Raw genomic sequence first — 23065 nt, forward strand, 5'->3', positions numbered from 1 at the left:
ATGCTTATAATTACACATAATAATAAAGTATAAAATTTCAACAACAACAACAAAAGTCCGCTCGAACTTATAATAAACAAGGAACAATTTTAAACAAAAAAAATCACTTTCTGTAAGAAAATCAAATAAAATCTAAGCCATGCAACAATATATTGTGAACCATTTAATATTTTATTTATTTAATGAAATTGCTGAAAATACAAAAAAATACAACATTGTTCGTAATTATAGACCAACTGCAGCAGCTACAGCAGCGAAAAATAACAAAGCTGCATTTTTTTTTTACATTTTGACAAAATGATAAATAGTTAAATTTATTAATAATGTATTCCACGAACCCATAATTCTTTAGCTTTAAAATTACAAAGAAAAATGTCTCGGAGGGACTAAAAATTAATTTAAAGCGTATTTTATTGCCATGTTAAAGGCAATTGTTGCATTTTTCACTAAAAACATGAAAATTAAATATTTTTTCACAACCAGCACGTGCCTTATAAGCGAGTTCGTGTGACAAAGCTCATGATCTATCGCTCGAGTTCATGCTACCAGTTCGTTTTTCACCCACAATTATCTCGTTTTCTTAATCTTTGTTCGAAAATCCAGCAAAACGGCGTAGAATAGCGTGTACGGGTATCAACTGACCTTGTTTAACAGCAAAAAAAAGTAACTTTGTGTCTCTTTAAGCAAAAAAACATGCATTAACTAGTATTGTAACGAACCACTCCCGGATATACTGGAGACAAGTAGAACCCAAGAATTGTCTACAGAATATTTTTTCTGAGTAAATCCATCGAAAAATACCTTCCAAAATCTAATTTAACGTTCCAATTTTAAAAAGTCACTCAAAGCTCGCGTTGTACGATGCACGAAGCTTTTTTCGCTGTACCGAACACTCGCTACGAAAGTAAAGTAAAAAATATAAAGAAAACCGCAAGTTGTGTACTGCTGTTGATTGGAAGTGACTGAGTGCCCCTTCTGTATAATAATAGCTCGAAGTATAGTCGTGCAGGCCATGCAACATAAGTTGTGTGGTAATATTTTGCGGTAGTATTTTGGCACAACATTCAGCTGTTACAATTTTTGAATTCAGTTGAAGAAAAGTGCTTGCACATGAAGCACTTGTACGACGATTTTATAATATTTTTTTTATATATTTATTTTTTTTTTGTTTTAAATTAAATTAAGAATCGAATAAATTTTGAAATATTTTTTTTTGTATGGAGGAAAAAACGTTTTAATATAAAAAAGGTTAAAAAATTAAAATTAATTAAAAATTAATAATTAAAAAAAAATAATAAATAAATAAATAATAAAAAAATATATAAAAAATTTAAACATATATAAAAATTGAAACATAGTGAATTTTTATAAAAAATATTAAAAAAGAACAAAAAAAAATAAAACTTAATTTTTTTTTATTTTACAGGTTGATATTAATTAAAAAATCCACAAATATAAAATAAAAAATTTTGAATAAAAATAATAAAAAATCATAATGTGAAAAAATATTAAATTACAATAAAAAAAATAGTGCCAAAATTAAATAAACTTCGAAATTCAAGAAATTAAAAAAATAATAAAAATTCAATAAAAAGGAAAATAATTAAATAGTTGCCAAGAAAAACAACCCCCCATCAAAATGGACATTAAATTTCTTAAAGGATTACTTTTCCTATCGACCACACTGGTCTTAACAGGTAAGCCAAGCAAAAATAAAAAATATATTTTAATTCACAAGTGATATCAAAACAAGACAAACCGAAAGAAAAAGCAAGAAACGAAGAAAAAATCCAAACATAGTGAAAATTTTACTTTCTTTCATCATTTAATATAATAATCATTTTACTTTTTTTTCGATTTCCATATGTTATGTGCTTTCTACTGTCTGATACTGGATGATAAAACATCATTTGTACGCACATAACTACGGTTAATGTGTTATATTAATAATAATAATAATATCAAGAGTGAAATAGAAAACTACACTAACATAGCAGAAAAACACGAAAATATATAAATAATAAAGAAAAAAAAAACATTTATGATAAAAACGTGTTTGTATGATGATGATGATGATGATGAACATTAAAACGAGAGTGGTTGCGGTCCGGCGATGCATTTATGGAAAAGTTGCACAAAAATCAGTTTGATGGAAAATTATCTGAAAAATGCATTTGTCGCGTCTTCGTAGGCGGTGGCTCGAGTTTATTAACATTACAAAATTTTATTTTAAAAATTTAACCGAAATAATGAGAATTGAAGGAAAACAATAAAATATATAATTTTATGTTATAGATATATGATATGCAAAAAAATATTATAAAACAAGTAAAAATCAAGTGTAAAAAGTCGTAATTAATGATTGTTTAACTCGTTCGTGAGCTTCTTTCTTTTTATTTTATTTTTATTTGTATATGTTTAAACATGTATGATTGTTATTATTATCTGTTGCGATTATAATTTAAAAAAAAAGTTATAATAATCACGTATTATGATGGAGAAAAATTACGCAAGTTACAGATGTTTAATATTTTATTGAACTTTTGAATTTTTAAACATTATTTTTTATGATTTTAATTCGTAAAAGAATATTTTTTTACGAAAATTATTTTTTGTTTATTTAAAAAATTATTTTTGAAAATGAATATGAAATAAAAATAAATTACACAAAATAGTCTTTTTTTTTCATTACACCCCATTACAGCTCAAACTGAAATTATCAATATTATTAATAATATAATATAATCATATTTTTTACAAAAAAAAAAATTTTTTTATTTTTATTTAGCGAAATTTGTGTATTTTAAAACAGATTTCTCGCACTCAAAATATATATTTTTTGTTGCAAAAATAAATTAAAATTAAATAAAATAATAAAAGTGATTTAAAAAAAATGTGTTCCCGTTAAATCCTAAATTTATCATTATTTCATCATAAAACTAAAAATACATTTTTTAGTTGGATTTATATTTATTCTTAGAATATTTAAAAAAAAAAATTATTTTTTTTAAATCTTGTTTAAAAAATATTTTTTAAACAAAAATAATAAATTTTTAATAAAATAAATATATTAAATAAAAAATAAATAACATAATAGGTATAAACAATAATAAAATAAAATAAAATAATAAAAAATATTAAAAATAATTTTTTCGTTCCCGTTTAATCCAAAAATTATCATTATTTCATCATAAAACTAAAAATTACAATTTTTATTGGATTTTTATTTATTCTTTCGAAAAAATAAATTCTGTTATAAAAATTTAATTTAAGCAATTTGAATGTTATTGACACCTTGTGCAAAAATATAAAAAAAAACTTGCAAAACTCAAACCAAGCCCGTACTTTATATACAAACATAACAGAACAATCACCACGAAAACATTAAATATTCATCAATTGAATTAACTTGAAAAACAAACTGCGCGAAATACATTTTAAACATGTGACAATCAACAACTCAAACAACATGCAGAAAAAAAACAAAACAAAATAACTTAAAAAGCGACACAATTATTTTATTTTTAGTTAGTGATTTTTTTTTCTTTTTTTAAAAATTTTTTTTTTTCTGAAACAAGCAATAGTTCAGTAACACTTGACAAATGTTAGTCTATTGCTCTGTAACACTGACTGACTGGAAAAATACGAAATTTTATTAACATAAGTTAAGAGTTGAACGATTTCTTGCTTATTTATTTTAATAAACACTTCGCGCGCAGCGAAAAATCGACAGAACTGGATTTTTTCACTTTTTATTTTTTTTCTGTGACAGACGCTATTAAAATTATTATGCAGAAAACAATTAAGTTTTATTAAGCGTTAACTAACATATATGTTATCTTATGTGAGTGTTTTAATGAAAATAATTATTATTTTGATAATAATAATACAAAAAAAGTGAGATAAGATTTTTTTCGTATTTAACCTACCTTAACATAATATTTTTAACGCACAAACAAACAAAACATAAAAAATTTAAAAAAAAGAAGAAGGTGTTAAGTTTCTCTCATATTTTATGTTACAGCAAATACTTTTTTTTTATATCTTTCTTCTTCATTCATGCATCCACGATATTTACCGCTATTTTACGCAGACACGACACAGACGAGTAAAGAAACGAAAAGAAAAGCTTTTTCTTTCAAAGCAACTGTTAAACAGCTGTTGTTTGCGCGTTTTGCGTGTATTTCAATGAAATATAAATAAATATGGTTTATGTCAATTACAAGCGGTGCAAAAAAAAAGTAAAGAGTTGAGATGAATACATTTATGCGAGCAATAACCTTAAAAAGTTATAATTTTTCATATGTTTTGTAATGTTTACAATATTTTCTTTATATATAATATAAATAATAATATTTTTAGCAAAAAAAAAGTATCAATGGCATTACAATTATTATTAAAGATATTTACTTTGCAGACATTTACAGGAGGAGAGAGATTATTATTTGACATGTTCATTAAAAGTGATGTTAAATCGTTCATTACGATTAAAAAAACATTAAATATTGAACAAAAATTGTGTTTTTTTTTAGGAATTTCATGTTCATGGTCTTACAATTAATTTAAGTTATTTAAAAAAAAATATAACATTTAAAATATATTATTTATAATAATAATGTTATATATGATTGAATTGTTTGTAATTATTTATAAATTTACCTTCAAATATTTTTTTAAAATAATTATTTTTTATAATTATTAAAAATAATTTTTATTATTTGAAAAAATATACATTTTTGTAATATTTTGAAAAAATTTAATTATTTTATGTGAAAATATAATAAAAAATAATATATTAAAATATACATGTTATCAATCAAATTTTAAAAAAATAATTTTTTTTTTATTTAAAAATATATGATTTGCAAAATATACATTAATAAAATTAAAAAAATCTTCTCCTTATGTTTTTTGTTTTTTTTTACTTTATTTTTTATGGTTGTTGATTAAGTAAAATACAAAAAAAAAAATATCATTTAAAAATTTATAATATGAAAATACTATTCTTTAATTTAATAAAAAAAATATTTTTTAATTTAATTTAATTTAATTATTTTAAAATGAATAATTATTAATAATATATTTTATTGTCGTTTTCAAAATCAATTTGAATAATTTCATTTTAAAATTAAATTAAATTTATTCTAAATAATAATAAAAAAAATGTATGATATATAATATATATTTATTATATAAAATTTTAAAAAATCTTCTTGTTTTATGTTATTTGTCTTTTTAATTTTGGTTGTCGATTCAATAAAATACATATAAACAAAAAAAAATTAATAATGTTAATATCATATAAAAATTCAATAAAAATATATGATACGAAAATAATACATTTCTAATTTCAAATTTATTTAAAACAATATAAAATATGATATAATTTTAATTTTTTTAACAATTATGTAAAAAAAATCTATAAAAATTATATAAAAATATTTTATGATTTTAATAATTTTTTTATAATTTTAAAAAATTCAGTGCTAATTTATTTCATAGAAATTAAAAAAAATTAAAAATCTCAAACAAAATTATAACAACAAAGCAGTAATAATTTTAACAAATCTCCAATAATTGTACTGCATAGATAATAGCCATAAATAAAGTAATCACTGGCGAGTAGTAACAATAAATGAAAGCGATAGTGGTTACATTTGTTTATTTTTTTTTTCTTTTCTTCCATCCATTATCTACGCACGTCGTCTTTTGTATCATTATGTTGTTAAAACTACATAAAAAAATACACACAAAATAATTACATCGACTAACTTTTCTTAGGTAATTGATTTTTTTCTCGCTCTACATTTATGTTTCATTTTTTTCACAACTTTTAAACCAAAAAAAAAAAAATCAAACACAATTAACCTATTATTGGCACAATTTTCTTTTATTGTCTTTTTTCGTATTCGTCCACTGTAGCTGTGCTCACCAATTTATTACTTTTTTATAACCTTGCGTTAATTTTATATAAATTGTTGGATTTGGCGATGATGATGACGACGCGACAACGCCGCATTGTTTGTGCCAAAAAAAAAATTTTTTTTTTTAGCTAAAAATGTTAGTTGACGTAACTTTTTATCGTGCATTGTTCACTTCTTTCTTGCAAGTTTGTCCAAAAGTCGCTCCAAGGCAATGCTGCACGACGTAATCAACGTACGGAGTCGAGTCGAACAAACAAACGAACGGTGAATGCGTAATTTCTTGTTATTTGAACAGTTTGTTATTTATTTGTGATTGTAACCCTTTATGTGTTTTATTTTTTTTTTGTCTATTTTTTCAATTGTGATACTTGTTTTTTTTTGTGTCTCAAGCGCGTGAATGTGGATAGACTGCTTATTACTCGTTTTGCAGTCATAAATTCGAGCATAAATGTGGTAATGAGAGGAATTTATCGTTGTTGACAGTATGAAATTAGAGAGAAAAAAACGGTGTCAAAGAAACGATTTATTTGTTCGAGATTTAGATGAGATTTTATCGACGGGGTTCGTGGCTTGATTCGTTGAGGTCTTTCGTTCCTTCTTTCTAATCTCATTTTTCATGCAAACTTATCGAGAGGTAACTTTCGAACTAATTATTGAAAAAATAAAAATTGAAAGTAATTTTTAATTTTTTATGCATTTCGAAGAAAAAATTAGCCTTTTTGGCTTTGAGGAGTACCAAAATGTAAAATGAGGAGTAACAAAATGTGATTTTTTAAATAAAAATTTGAAATATTTTGCTCTAGAATTCAATCGAAGCTATAAAAAATTTTTTAGAGGTAAATAAATAAATTTTAGGATCATGAGGAGTACGAAATTGTGAAAAATTGCAAAATGAGGAGTACAAAAATGTGATATTTTGATAAAAATTTGAAATATTTCGCAATAAAACTTAAGCAAATTTTAAAAAGTAACTGGTAAGTTGATTAAATAAATTTTTACATCATGAGGAGTACGAAATTGTGAAAAACTGTAAAATGAGGAGTAAATAAATGTGACTTTTTTGATAGAAATAACAAATATTTTGCAATTTATTTTAAAAATTTTAAAAAATAATTTAATAGTTGATTAATTAAATGTTTAAGTCATGAGGAGTAAGAAATTGTACAGTGAGGAGTACAAAAATGTGAAAAGTTAATATTTTTAGGGAAATATCGCATGATTTATGTCAAATTAACTGAAAATTGATAAAATAATCTTTGGGGCCATAAGAAGTTTGAAAATTTTAAACTTTGAGGAGTAAGAAAATGTGAAATTTGAAAAATCAAATACTATATCTTTCCATACAAGACGAGTAATTTTCACAATTTCGTACTCCTCATGACCCAAAAAATTATATTTTATCAATTTTTGTTAATTTAATTAAAATTCTTTAACTTTCTCGATATAAATACAAATTTTTCACAATTTCATACTCCTCATTTCTCAAATTCGTACTCCTCAAATTTTTTTTCTTTAAAATGCGCTAAAATTGAAAGTTTAAAACAAAATTAATTTTAAGATGCACTTCCAAAGCCCCCCGAAATGCGGTAATTATTCACATTTTTCGTACGAATATAAATTACTTCACGTTTTTGACGTTCAAATAGCCGCTTTGTTTTGTCTCGGCAATTTTTTACCTTTAAACTAACATTATTTTCCTGCACTCACATTCACACTTCGCACATATTTGTTTTTAAATCTCATTGTTTTCATGCAGTTTGTTGTTTTTTTCATTATTTTTTTTTACTATTTTGTAACAGGCCACAAGAGCAATATTTAACATGTAACATAAGCATACTGCTTAAAAAACAATCAGATACAAAACAAAAAAATATTTTTTAAGATATAGACAACAAATAAAGGAAGTCCGTAACCTTCAATCTATATTTTTTTTTTAATTTTCCATGGATGACTTTTACAACGAACGACAGAACTGTCTAACGAAATCTCTTACGACACATGGTCAATGTCGGTCGAATGCCGCTCAAATCAATCAATCAATGCGAGAGCGTTTAATTACAGCCACCATCTTTGGTGCAACGTTCTTGTCAATCCATGCACCAAAATCGAGTCGTTTTACGAGGTAAAAGTCGTGCTGCGGCAATTTTTTCAAATCCGTAGATTAAAATGTAATTAACACATTCTTAAAAAAAATTTAAAAAAATCGTGCGAAATTCTTAAAAGGATAAAAATAATTTGTTTACAAATAAAAAAACATTCCCGTTAACATTCCGATTAACTTTTTTATTATTTATATGAATAACTTTGTAAATAAATAATAAAATAAATTAATCACACCGAATAAATTTACAGAAATCAAGTTCATCTTTCCGTAGTAAATGTCGGGGGATCGTCCGCAAAATGCAAATGAAGCGGCTTATTAATATATATACGACAGAAGATGTTTTGCATGACAAAAGAAAATAACAGAGATAAATGTATATATAATAATAAATTTAAACGAGAAATGTGTTCTCTGCATATTTTTGCATGTGCGTATGTTTTGTAGCGAAGAAGCGCCACAGTAAGACAAATTTGTTGAAATTTTATGGGAATCGAGGCGTAAAAAAGCATTAAATGAATCTTTTTTTGTGCTTTGATTCAATGATGAGTTCATCGGTAAATGGTGATAAATTGATCGGTAGTTTGGCGTTTAAAAAGTGATTGGAATGGATTTAAAAAAATATTTTAAAATTAATAAGTTCTGAAATATGAGAAGATATTTTTTGCATTCGCTTTTAAAAAATTTAAATATTTTTAATTTTTTTTTAAACAAGGAAATAAAATTAATAAAAAAATCTAATATTTAATAAAATAAAAAATTATTAAATTTAAGTTAAAATAATTTTAGTTTTATTATTTAATAAATTTAATTAATAATTTTTTTTAAATTATCAAATTCAATATTTTAATTATTATTTTAAAGATAATTTTAACAAAATTAATTTAAAATACCTGTTTATTAAAATTTTATTGAAAATTTTTAAAATTTTATTTAAATTAATTATTTTTTTAAAAATTAATCAAACATTAATTTTACAAACAATACAAAAAAAAAATAAAAAAAAATATTAAATTATTTAATTTATTAAATTTGGTAAAATTATTTAAATAATTAAATATATCATAAATTATTTTTTATTTCAAATAAAATTAATTATTTTTGATGATCGATTATTTCTGTTATTTTATTATATTTTTTATAATTTATTTTAATTTAAAAAATTTTATATATTTTACTAAAATTATTTTTTGTCATTGAAATTTTTTAATTTTTTTAAATTTATAAATTGATTTAAATTTTATTTTTAAAAAATATTTATTTTAATTAAATAATTTATAAAAAAAATTATTTATTTAAATTAAAACTAAAATCATTAATTTTTTACTCTTCCAAATGAAAGAAAGACCTATAAAAGTTTAAATGTAAAAATTTAATTTTCTTGAAACACGTCTGAGAACCTAAAAAAACAGGAAGACGTGACCCAATGATAATTTTTTTCTGCCTACTATGATAAATTAGTTAAGCAATTTTAGGCTTTTTAAACATTATTTTAATTGTAATTCGCCAAAAAATGATTACAAAAATTATTTTTAAGGAAAAAAAACTCATGATATTAAATTAATTTTTAACTTTTTGTCAAAACTTGCTAAAAACTTTGACTTTCAGTACTTATCTAATACTAAAATAAACGTTTTCTAATACAAAATGTGCTTAAACTTTCATTACTCAGCGAAAAATTTCAGTAAACTGGTTTAAAAAAAAAATTTTCCATACGTTACTTTCATGTCTGGCAGCATTTTTGGACCGAAAATACAAAATATTTCTCTTAAATTTGCTTTTAAATATTTTTCAGTCCAAGATGAAGACATCTCTCGAACAATTTTGTTCCACTGTTGCTTCATCTTGATGCTACAAAGATGAGTTTAATAGGATTATTGACTTTAACTGCCTTTGTAAACATTTGAACATCTCATATACGGAATGTTACTTTAAAAATAATAAAAGTAATGTTCATTCATTGACTCATTCATAGTGCAGCTGACGAAGCTAAGCAAATATATTGATGAAGCAACTGCGATAACGTTTGTTAATGAAACGTATTAAACTGTAATTGTGTTCAACATGCCGATTTATTGCCCGCGATAAGGAACATTTTCAGTACTTTCATCCGTTAGTTTCTCACTATCCGTCGCTCGAAGACAATTGAATAAATTTTTCAAGTTTACGACCTTCTGCCATAAATATTAACACGACATCGGGTCATCAACCGCCTCTTTACGCAAAAAAAAAATTATTGCAAGTGGGAAATCCTGTCCTTTTTTGCTTGATTTTTGCATTTTGTAGCGTTTCTGTGCAGTTTAAAAGACATGCAACGAGCAACAACAACAACAACTGGTTTGATATTGAGAAGCAAAGAGAAAAAAACGCGCAGATGAACATTAAAAATTATATATGATTAATATTGATTTTCTTTTTGCTTCGTTGTTGTTATTATTTACAGCCATGATCATTAACGCGCGAGGCAATATTGTTCGGTTTAAATGGAACGATCAACTATATCGCTTTTTTTGCTGTCAAAGTTTTAAAAAGTAGTTTTTTGTACAAATTTCACATTTTCGTACTCCTCAAATAATTTTTTATACATTTCCATTTATTCCAATAAATTTTTCGTATTTTAACTGAACTATGTCGTAACATTTTGTCAATTTTTCGCAATTATCTCATAAGTTTTAACATTTTAGTACACCTCTTAATTCAATGACTTTAGTTTTTTTTACATTTTTATACTCCTCACTTGAGTTTGAGCCTTTTTTTCATTCAAATGGAAGATTTTTATGTATTTTTAAAAGACTTAAAATTAAATTAAAACACTTTTCACAATTTCGTACACCTCTCCTAACAATTTTATCAAAATTAAGGGAATTTTTCTATCCAAAAACACTTTTACTTACTCCTCATCAGAGAATTTTTTATTTATTTCAAAATAATTGCTTTATAATTTATCGAGGTTGAAAAATTTGTCCTCAAAATCATAAGCTTCACATTTTTGTACACCTCATTCCAAAATTTCTTATTCCTCATTAATTGAAATCCTTTAGTTTATAAAAATCATTTTACGAAAAAAAAAATTTCAATTAATGAAGAATAAGAAATTTCGGGATGAGGTGTACAAAAATGTGAAGCTCATGGTTTTGAGGACAAATTTTTCAACCTCGATAAATTATTAAGCGATTATTTTAAAATAATAAAAAAATTCTCTGATGAGGAGTAAGTAAAAGTGTTTTTGGATAGAAAAATTCCCTTAATTTTGATAATTCATGATAATTTTTTTTATAATTAATTTTTCACAATTTTGTACTCCTCATTTAATAATTTTATATTTCTAAAAATTTTGAAGCTCTTATAAGCTTAAAAATAAAAAATAGTTTTTTCACATTTTAATACTCCTCATTGCTTAAATGACATCAAATCGCCTATAAAACCACATTTTTTCTCCGAAATGCGGTAAGAAACTGCAACTTTGATATTTTTAACCAGTTTTCATTGCGCGTTGAAAACTTTGACATGTCATAATTTCTTCTCGCAGACATCCGTAACACGAATCTTTTGTCACAAAACATCGTCATTATTGCTTCAGCGTTGTCGCGATGGGTCAGGTTCAAGTTCGTTTTGCGTGTGACAAAAATCAATGATGACTAAAATGAATTTCGGCATTGCGCAACAAATCAAACAAAAGTTCAAAAGGCTCTTTTTACGGCAGTTTCTCATAGGTCATTTTTGACTAAAGCAAATTTTTCAACAACCTACATCTTTTCATGATTGACAATCATGTCCATTTTATTAAATATTAATGATTTTCGCCTCAAATGGCGATCGAAACGTTTCCTGTTTAGCCGGTCAACATTCTAACAGCAGCGATCTAGTCAGTCATGTTCGGGTATGATTTTTTTTTTCCAAACACACACTTGTTTGATTTTTAATTGACATTTTATTGCATACAGCAATTTTTTTTACTATAAATTCACTTTAAAAGTTACACATGCCATTTAGCCAGCAAACCAACAAGTGAAGTAGATCACCTTGGCTTGACAAAAGTATCGAACATAGACTATTTTTAATGACTGTAATGCAGCGCAGTGTGGTGTTGGTTGGAGAATTCGTTGCAATTTAAATTGTGACGCAAGTGAATTAAAGAGATATATTAATGTTCGCGGTTTTTCAATGATTTCAACGATGGTGCCAAGAAATTATTCCGCGAATTCGCGACCTGTCCTCGTCCTTTCAAGCGCAATTTATGAACAATAAATTCCGTTTTCTGGCTTCGAACGAAGAAGAAGAAGATCAAGGACGGGAAAATTCTGATAAATTTAATTTTTTGAATTTAAATAAAAGAAATCCTTCATTTTTCGTGTTAAACATGACTAATAATAACAAATCGAGAAACAAACAAAACATTTTTTTAAAAAAAATGTGTGGCAATATTTTTTTATATTTTTTTTTTAAACTTAAAAAAAATATTTTTTTTATTATAATACTTTTTACCATAGATAGAATTTGCACATTACCAAATAACAAAAAGATAGACATCACAACTTCATCAACTAGAAAAATCTTTGTTTTCAATCATTGATTGTTGTTGTTTGTAACTGTTCAAACAACAACACGGCGATTCATTTTTTATTTTTCAATGCTGCCTGCCTGCCAGGCAACTACTAAATAACAACTAAATGCAATTAGTTTAAAAATGTATAATAATAAAAAATGAAAATAATGGTAATAATAACGAAAAAAAAAGAATGAAACAAAACAAATACTACTTAACTTATATTTCATAACAATTACTATACATAAAAAAAATAAAATAAAAACATTAGACAAAAATTTTAGTGGCAAATTTTTAAGTGGCGAGACAATTTTCGTGTTTATTTTTTTGTTTTTTTTTTAATGTTCTATAATTGAATGTTGTTAACATTATTTTTATGTATATTTATTTTTGTATAACACTAAAAGTATTTATTAATGTTTAAAAAAGTAATAAAAAAATATATATGAATAATATTATTTTACTGCATTTAATTGTTTTTAACATTATTTTTATAATTTTTAATGTCTTGTTAATTAATATTTATTAATTAAAAAAAATATTTAAAATAATTTTTAAAAAATGTAAATTTTTTATTTCATTTTTGATTTTTATAAAAATTAATTTAATTAATTATAGATAATTATTTAAATAATTATTTTTAAAATTTCATTATTTTTGTTTTTTATTTGAATTTTTTATTATGTATTTTTATTTTAAATTATTTATTTATAATTACTGTTTATTTTTTTTAATTAAATAATTATAAAAAATTAATTTTCATATAAAAGTTTTTGTAAATGATTAGAAAATTTTTGCACTTTAATTTAATATTTGAAATTTTTTATTTAAAAAAATATACTTTAAGAAATAATGATTAATTTTAATTTTTACCGAATTTTTTCATATTTCAATATATTATATTTTATTAATTTATTTTAAGTTTAAATATTTATTTTTTTTATTAAACTTTTATTATTTTTTTTTATATTAGAAAAATATATGTAAATAAAAATAATTAATTATATATTAGAAAATTTTATGTTTAATTATATTTTATTTTTTTTAATATTTTTTATATTTAAAAAATAATTTAGTTAAAAATTTTTAATTTTTTAAAATTATTTATTTTATTTTTTATTAAAAAAATAAAATTTATAATTACCAAAATTATTTAAAATTAAAACTTTAAAAATTATTTTAAATTTATAACATATATTTTTTTTTTTGTTATAAATATTTATTTTAACATTATTTTTTTTTATACAATTATTATCATATAATTGATCTACTAACCAAACTAACTTATAATGTCATGAATTATTCAATTCAAATCATTTCACTTTTCTCCCTATACATTTCACTAACTTCACATTCCTGCACTACCGCAACCAGTGTCAAAGGTTAATATTATTATTACTCCGTGAAACATATGTGGTTTCGGTACACGCGCTCACTGACTAAAAAGGTTTGAACGTTTTTAAATCTCCCATGATGACCTATGATGATAACATAATAATGAAGGTTGTATATTTAGAGTTACAAAAGCGTGAAAAGTGGGTGGCCCGCGCGATGAGAGTGTTATGATAATGTTTATATTATCAACTCATGCCTGCTGCTTGCTTATTATTAAAATGCTCGTTAAAAAAAAAGTTTATTTTGAAACATGAGCTTTGCAATAATTTAAACGAGATGTGAATGTTTGAGATCATGACCTTAGTTAGTTAAAGTTTAATCTTAAATCCATAACATAATAAAAAATATTATTATTATTATTAAAAACTAAAATCAATACGAGCCTTTATGGAAAAATTGTATAAGTTTCGTCACTTAATCTTAGAAACGGATCTTACCCAAAAAAACAAAACAAAAACAACATCTTGAAAGCATAAAAATGGTGAATCACGAAAAAACTTGATTCTCAATGATATTCACCTGCTTTATATTATATTATTTATATATTTTTTGCATTATATTGTTATTACAAAATATATAAATAATCATGAACGATTGCACAGACTTTATTGTCACTCCTCAAAAATTTATTAACTTGCTATTATTTTATTTTTTTATTATAATACTTAAAAGAGGTTTAATGGTTTTCGTTCTTACGTAAAAATTAACTAAACCGCATTTTTTCGATTTTTTTCTTAAAGTTTACACATTTTCTTACTCCTCAAGAACCATGAAATTCCGATAAATTTTCACATTTTCATACTCCTCGAGTTTCGAAAAATCGTCTTAGTCACTTTTTATTAATTTAACATTATTCGTAAAATTATTATTAATTATTATTAATTAATTATTAATAAAATGTCTAAAATTTCACATTTGTATACATCTCATTTAACTATTTTGTACTCCTCGAGGCTTTAACGATAGCCTTAAAATATTCGTTCTTATTAAATTCTTAAATTTTACTTTTCTTAAAATTTCACATTTTTATACTCCTCACTTTACAATTTTGTACTCCCCGAGGTTTTAACAATTGTCTTAAAAACTTTTATATCGCTTAAAAAGATTCGCACGAATTTAAATTCTTAAATTTTACATTTTCTTACTCCTCAATGGTTTTTATAGAAAAGTTTTCACATTTTCATACTCCTCTAGATTTATAAATTTATCTTTATAGTTATTTCACGAATTTAGAATTAATTTATTTCCAAGTCTATTTTAATTCAAATTACTAAAATTTCACATTTTTATACTCCTCACTTTATAATTTTTACTCCTAGAGGCTTGAATATTGGTTCTGAAAACTTTGAGATAGCTTAAAAACCTTTTTACGAGTCAAAATTCTATAATTTTACATTTATATACTCCTCATTCCACAATTTGGAACTCCTCATTCACAATTTCGTACTCCTCATGGATTAAAATACTATTTTTTAAATATTTTATTCTCATAAAAAGTTATATTTGCTTTCCTACGTAAAAAAAATCAATAAATTAATCAAACGGACAACATTTCCATCACATAACCGCATTTTTTCTTCGAAATGCGGTAAGAAAAAAAAAGAAGTTTAAACAAAATAAATACAAAAAATATTAAATCCATGCACCAAGAAGAATAAAACTCGCAGAAAAGGTCAAAATATCACCGAATAATCGACTGTCAAGTGTTTTTTCTTCCTCTCTTTTCAACTCATTATTAATATTAAATATGGAAAATGCAAGGAATGTAGCAAGATTTGGTTAAATAACCTGTTAAACCTGTACACAAGTACTTTTTTTTGTGCGAAACCAATTTTGTAACCACATTATTTATTATAATTAGACATTATATTGAGTGACTTGTCTATCATATACAAAAAAAATTGACGCGGGAGGCGGGCCATAATGGCTAAATCATGTTCAAATCCGAACCGAAAGGAAAGAAAGGTCTTTTCTCATATTTCGCACAGTGTGTTACGCAGTGAAGGTCGCACATAATTAGCGGTAACTATTCATTACTCTATCATCATCGTCATCATCATCATCATCACTGCATTGTTCGCAAGCTCATCAAAAAAACAAGAAAAAAAAATAAAACTCAAATTATTTGCCACTTTTGTGTCGTTAAATGATGGATGTATGAGAAAATTAGCACCATTTTATTGTTTATGATGATTTTTTTATATATTAAAAATATTTAGTTTGACATGAATGCAACTAAATGATTAACAAAATGGTGTGAAGGTATGTGAAAATTTTAGTAATTCATGAATTTGATTTTTTTTCTAAGCAGGTTGTCTATAAGGTTTGTCTGTCGCATTGATATTTATGTTACCTGACCATAAAAATATATCATCGGTGCCAAACCTTAACTTGATTTCTATTCCTTATGTTGAAGTTGCACGCGGACAATATTCGAGAAAAAAAAATAAAAGTTGAAAATATTTCATAGAGAATAAAATTGAAATCACCAAACACACCCTAATTAATTTATATTATAAGATTCTTGTTCAATGTTTAACATACAAACATATATATTTATTAAACATATACAATTGTTGTTGTTGTTGTAGAATAGAAACAAAAGTATTTTTGAAACAAACGACGACGACGACAATTATGAAATATTTTTTGGTTATTAAATTATTTATTTATTATTATTATTTTTTGTGTAAATTCTTCTAAACGTTTTTATTAATAATATAATAAATAAATAAAAATTATATATATATAAAATAATAATAATAAGCTCAACATACATTTTTTAGATAAATTTTTCATGTTATTTTTTTTTTGTTCGTTAAATATGAATGAATGTTAAAATATCATATCATAGCAACTGTTAAATGTTAGCAACTGCTGAAAATCTTGTAGTTGTTGTTGCACACACAAAACTGGGTGTAGTTCAATATAAATATCAAACAAACAACATATATACAATATGAACGTATATGGATGTTTTTTACCATTCTAATGTTCGTTTTGAGAGTATTCACTTACAAAACTATTTAAAATGTGCTACACATCAAGGTTATTATGGAAATTGAGACTATTTTGCTGTAGTAGAGTAATGCAAAATAATAACTAAATTTACGTTTTGTTCGTACAAATGTTCATATAAGCATGAAGTAGCAAGAGCAGACCGATTGTTTGGCGCAAAAACATATATTTAAAAATTTTATTAATAATAATATCATACAAGACGAAAAAAAAATGCATCATGATCTTTTTTTTCTTTATAAAAAAAATAAATAAAGTTGAGAAATATCAACGATTCTTGTTTGTTTGTTATATGAACTTGTACTGTACAGATCGAATATAATTATTATAAACTCTAGTTTATTTTTTATTCAAAAGTGTATTGTTACATTAGAACAGTTGTTTTAAAGTTACTATATGCAAGTTATTTAAACAAGGCGTAATTGCAAGAATATGAATGTCATATCGAGTGTAATAACTATTAATGTTACATTCGATTTCTGTGGGTATTTGTTACTTACTACCATAATTGTTCAATAAATTGAGCCATTCATGCAAACAACGGTAACAAACGGTGTGAGAGTTGTCCAACCTTGAATGTGGAATTAAGATCAAGAGTTCTTAGAACTTGTTTTTTATAATTTGATTAATTCAATAAAGTAATTTTACTAATAATAGATTTTTTTTGTACTAAGGTTATTTTATATATGTTATTGTTCCGGGAGATTTTCTAAATGTTCATTAATTATAATTTGATTTTGTTAATATTTATCGGAATTAAATAAGTTTTTATTCTATTTTTTTTGTCAAATAGCTAATAACACAATATTTATTTAAAAAAAAAATTAGGGAAAAAATTTTTTTTTACTTTTGTTAATAATTTTTTATACAATAAAAATAATAAAATTTATTTAAATAAAAATAATAAAATTTGCAAAAATAATTATTTTTAAAATTGAAAAAATATATTTTTATATTATTTTAGCTTATTATTTATTATTTTTATTTTAGCTTATTATTTTTAATTTTTTTAGTTATTTTAATAAATATTAAAAAATTTTTATTTTATTTTAAAAAAATTCCAATATTATTATTATTTTATTCATAATTATTCCAATAAAATTTAATAATAACTTATTTATAATAATTTTTGATAAAAATTAAATACATTAATTTTTATCATATTATTTTTCCTTTAAAAAATATATTTTATTTTGTATAAATAAAAATATTTTTTGTTGTATTTTTAAATTTATTTGATATAAATGTTTTTTTTTAAAAAATTAAATTAAATTTAAATATTTGAAAAATTATTTTTTTTTAATTTTATACCTATTCCTTTAAAAAAAATGTTTTTTTTAATTTTAATAAATTTATTTTTAAATTAAAATATAAAATAAATTATATAAAAAATTAAATTTTTAAATAATAAAATATAAAATTTTAAAATTTTTATATTTTTATAAAAATTTATATTTAAAAAATTTTTAATAATTTTTATATGATTTATATTTTAAAAAATATAAAAATAACTAAAAATATAAAATTAAAAAAAAAATATTGACATTTTTCAATTTAATCCATACAAAAATGTTAATGCCCTTATCCGGTATAAAAATCAGTTCAACAATTTTTCAATGATATTTTATTATTTTTTAATAAAAGAGTCCAACACCTATCATTATTATTATATATCTCTAATACCCAGCACTTGTGCTTATAAATATAAATATGTGTAACATTATTAAATTAAGTCTTTTATTATTATCATTTGACGAAAATGAGCGCAATAACCTTGTCCTGCCTTGCGATCGACTTTTGAACAAAAATCGTAATACTTGTGTGAATTAACGTTAAATGCAGGCAAATCTCCACAACAAACAAAGGATCCATTTCAGATCAAAATCTCATATAACAAAGAAACTTGCGCTTTTGTTCAACTTTCGACGCCTCTAAGCTTACTTTTACACATGTTACGGTGATCATTGATTGAAAGATACAAAAAAACAAAATATTTTATGGCCTTGATCTCCAAGTGCACATACCACAAAGAAAAAAATAACAATTTCTTTGATTGATATATAATATCATTGATACACTTATTTTGTGTTTTTGTCTGTCTTGAGGAAGACTAATTAACTGCTCGAACACAAAAAAAAAACATCAAGTTACAAAGTATTGAAAATTGATTTTATTAGCGGCACGCATCTGAAAAAGAAATAATTTTAAAAGAAAAAAAAATTTAAGTGGCTCCGAATCATTAATAAAATTATATGATGTTTACTTTTGAACAAGAAAAAGGAGAGGAAGGTAATGTTAATGAGTACTTGCCTTCCTTTTAAATAATATTTCAATTATTATTAATACAAATCTTTTATGGAATTTTTATTTTTTTCTTCATTTTTTTTATAAATAATAATAAAGTTACCTTTTTTATGATTAAATAATATTTTTTTTAATACAAAAAAAAAAAAAATGTTATAAAACACTAAATTCACGACCAACGCAATCAATTATCAAATTTCCTTCCTATAATGGTACTTAAAGTTACGCATACTAATAATTAGTACACAAATAAAAAAAAACAATAAAAGTTTCTTTTAATTAAAGTAAACATAAAGTTACCAATAAAAATGTGTAATATCAAATCATATTAAAGTGAAAATTTAACATACAAAATTTTAAAAAAAGAAACAAAAAAAAAATTAAACAAAAAAAGTTAATTACTCAAATGTGCAGTTAACCAGGAAAAATAAGTTCAACATGAAATGCAATTTTTCTTGCACTTTTTTTATTTTTATTTTTTTTTTTAATTTGCGCACCAAACATATACTCAAGTGATTGTACAATTCAATTTTGGATTTTGCAACATTTTTTTTATAATTAAGTCGGTCGCGACCATGATTACAGGTGTCTTTTATTTAATACGGTTTTCAGCACAGAGTTTAGCAAAAATAAAAATGTAAACATTCACTTTACGGTGCTTTATATTTTTGTGTCTCCGGGTAATTCTGTGAGACAAGTGACGGTTTAACAATCATTTTTCGTGTGAAAAATTAAAAAGTGCACAACTTTTAATTATATATTGTGGATGACATCTAAATTAATTGAGCTTCCTCTAAATGTATATGTTATACATACAATATATATAAAAGTTATAATAATATATTAATCATTAACACTCGCAACCTACACAAGCAATGCGGTGACGTTTGGTGTGAGTTACGAATTCAATTGGATGCAGATAAAGACAACACAGTTAAAATTAGTAATTTTTCATATACATATCTCTTTGATATATCTTTAACACTCTAACAACGTCAATTATTTTAATTATAATATTGAAAGTGAAATTATACAGTTTGTGACAGGAGCTTGTTATTCGATAAATAAAGCAAGTTTTTGTAGAATTTGTTATGATAATTAATAATAAAATGTATCTTACGTCCGAAATTCGTTTAAAAAATTTCATAAGTGATTTTTTATTTATTTTTGACACTTCCAAAATAATTAAGTTTTTACAAAAAAAAAATATTATTATTTTTAATTCAAATTTACAATTAATTGAATAATATAACAAAAATAAAATAAATAAAAATTTAAAAAAAATATGAAAAATAATTTAATTATGATAAAAAAAATAATTATTTTTGATTAAAATTTATAATAAACAAAAAGATTGTAAAATATTCCAAAAATATATTTAAAAATATAAAAAATAATTAATTAATATTTTAAATTAAAAGTTACAATTAAAATAATTAAATTAAATTAATTTTTAAATTAATTAAATTAAAATTAAAATATTCGAAAAATATATTTAAAAATATAAAAAAGTTAATTAAAATTCAAAAATAAAATAATGTAAAATATTCAAAAAAATTATTTTAAAATAAAAAAAAATACATAAAATTATTTAAATAATCCAAAAAAAATATATTTTACTAATTAAAAAGAATTAAAAATAAATTTATTTTATTTAAAAAATAAATAGTTTGAAACAAAATTGAATAAAAAATTAATTAATTTCACACTATAATTTTTTTAAAAAATATTTCAAATGTTTAATTTTTTTTTTAAATATTTAAATATTTAATTCAAAATAAAAAGAAATTAAAATTCATATAATTTAAATATTTATTTTATTTAAATGATCAAATAAAAAAATTGTAATTTATTAATATTTTTTTAATGGTAAGAAAAAAAGTAGACAAAAAACAATAAATAAAAATTAAAAAAAAAATTAACCGCAAATAATGAACGCAAATCTAAATAGGTTAAACCCAGCTTAAAAAAATAAATAATTTACCGACTGCTAAATAATTAATCGTCCTAAAATCCTGCATTCTCCTAATTAAACCTTAATATTATCTATTATATATGTTATACAAACTGTTATAAAAATTTCTTTTTACATAACCTTTCATTATTACAAAAAAAAAATTATTATATAAAAAAAAGTTAAAACAATATCTCTTGATAAATACCCAATTTGCGTATCGCAGTAGAGTGAAAAAAGTGCTCATTATTTTAAAACACATATTTTATAATAAAATAATAAAAAAAAGAAACTTCGCATACGCACGTTATCTATCATTTATCATGTGCACCTACAACAAACCGTTGTTTATACACTCACTTGTCTGCTAATCCAACCAAAGTTACTAAATAATATAAAATATAATGAATGAATGTTGTTGCTGCTGCTACGTCGTCAACGCGTAGGAATGAAATGCAACTCAACTTATTTCATACTTATTATACCTTCATATATGATGTGGCCACAGTTGGAGTTGTTGTCAATGAAACACAGCGCCTAACAATAATTAATCATTAAATGAATGGTAAACTGCATGTGCGCACATTATAATGACTTTGTTTATCATATCTCTCTTTTTGCTGCGCGATTTTGATATTTCTATAAGAAAAAAAAGATATAAAATCCAGGCGTGAACGACATTATGAATGAAAAACAATATCTTATCAGTAGCTACGTTGACACTTTGCATAACATTATGTTTCAAACAGTTGTCAACTCTGCCTACTTAATATTTTTCGCACAAGGAGTTGTTGCAATACCGTTTTTTGAATACAAATTATTTTTTTTTCTGCGGTGAAAACTCTCGCGAATAATTAATTTAACAAATTTCTTAACATATATAATTTTTTTTGTACATTTATGTATTTTTGGACACCCCATAAACAGTAATTAGGACAATATTATGTAACATAACTCTTAATAATAATCAAACAATTCGTGTTTCCACACACCAAACTGCCGAAAAAGTACAAAAAAAAACTCATTGGCGAATAAAAGTTATTTATAAGTTATATATTGTAAACAAATTAACATTACTATTATTATTATTATTCAAAAAAAGTTAAACTTTGTAATTTAAAACGTTATTTTTTATAATAAGTACCAAAATAAAAAAAACCTGTTGGTACAAAAAGAAAAAAAAAATAAATAATATAAATGGTAATGTACTTTATCGATAATTTTAATGAATATATGAGTTTTTGGACATAAATCTGTGAATTTGGGTTAACTTTATTTATTTTGGTCATGGATTTTTTTTCATTTGTTTGGAAATATATATATTTATAATTATTAAAAAAAAATTATAAATGTTAGGAATTTTAACGGAAAGTTACATAAATTAGTTATTTAGTTCAATTCCTGTCAAAACACGTAAAAATATATAAAGTCATGCATGAAAGTTACTCAAAACATGATTAATTATGATAACTTATATCAAGATAACTTATTCAACTACAAGTATAACTTTTATATATTTACGTGATAATATTTTGACTTCTTATTAAATTCTTTGAACTTTTGAGTTTTATTTGCAAATAAAAGTACCAATTACATTTTTTTTGTTCGTTTTTTCGATTTATCAACGTTTTCGATTCAATTCAATCTAAACATGTATCATATATATTTAAATTCATTCACTTACGATTTTTTCTTGCTTTTATTTTAAGTTATTCAGATCACTTTTGGGTTACGTAACAGAACGAACAACAACTTTTTCACCACAAATTTGATTAATTTCGACGATAAAACCCATATAACTTTCATATTATTATTATTATAAC

The 23065-nt window shown here is 22.8% G+C and overlaps 1 protein-coding gene across 1 annotated transcript in view; it reads left to right on the plus strand.

Moving 5' to 3' along the window:
- Window positions 1-1560: 1560 nt before the first annotated feature.
- LOC134831435 (uncharacterized) overlaps window positions 1561-23065 on the plus strand; it is a 58579-nt gene continuing 37074 nt past the window's right edge. The window contains exon 1 of the mRNA XM_063845163.1: window positions 1561-1697. Coding sequence (XP_063701233.1) covers window positions 1640-1697 — 58 coding nt within the window. The 5' untranslated portion in view covers window positions 1561-1639. The remainder of the gene's footprint in view (window positions 1698-23065) is intronic.

This window comes from Culicoides brevitarsis, chromosome 2 (assembly GCF_036172545.1).
Source record: "Culicoides brevitarsis isolate CSIRO-B50_1 chromosome 2, AGI_CSIRO_Cbre_v1, whole genome shotgun sequence".
NCBI lineage: Eukaryota > Metazoa > Arthropoda > Insecta > Diptera > Ceratopogonidae > Culicoides > Culicoides brevitarsis.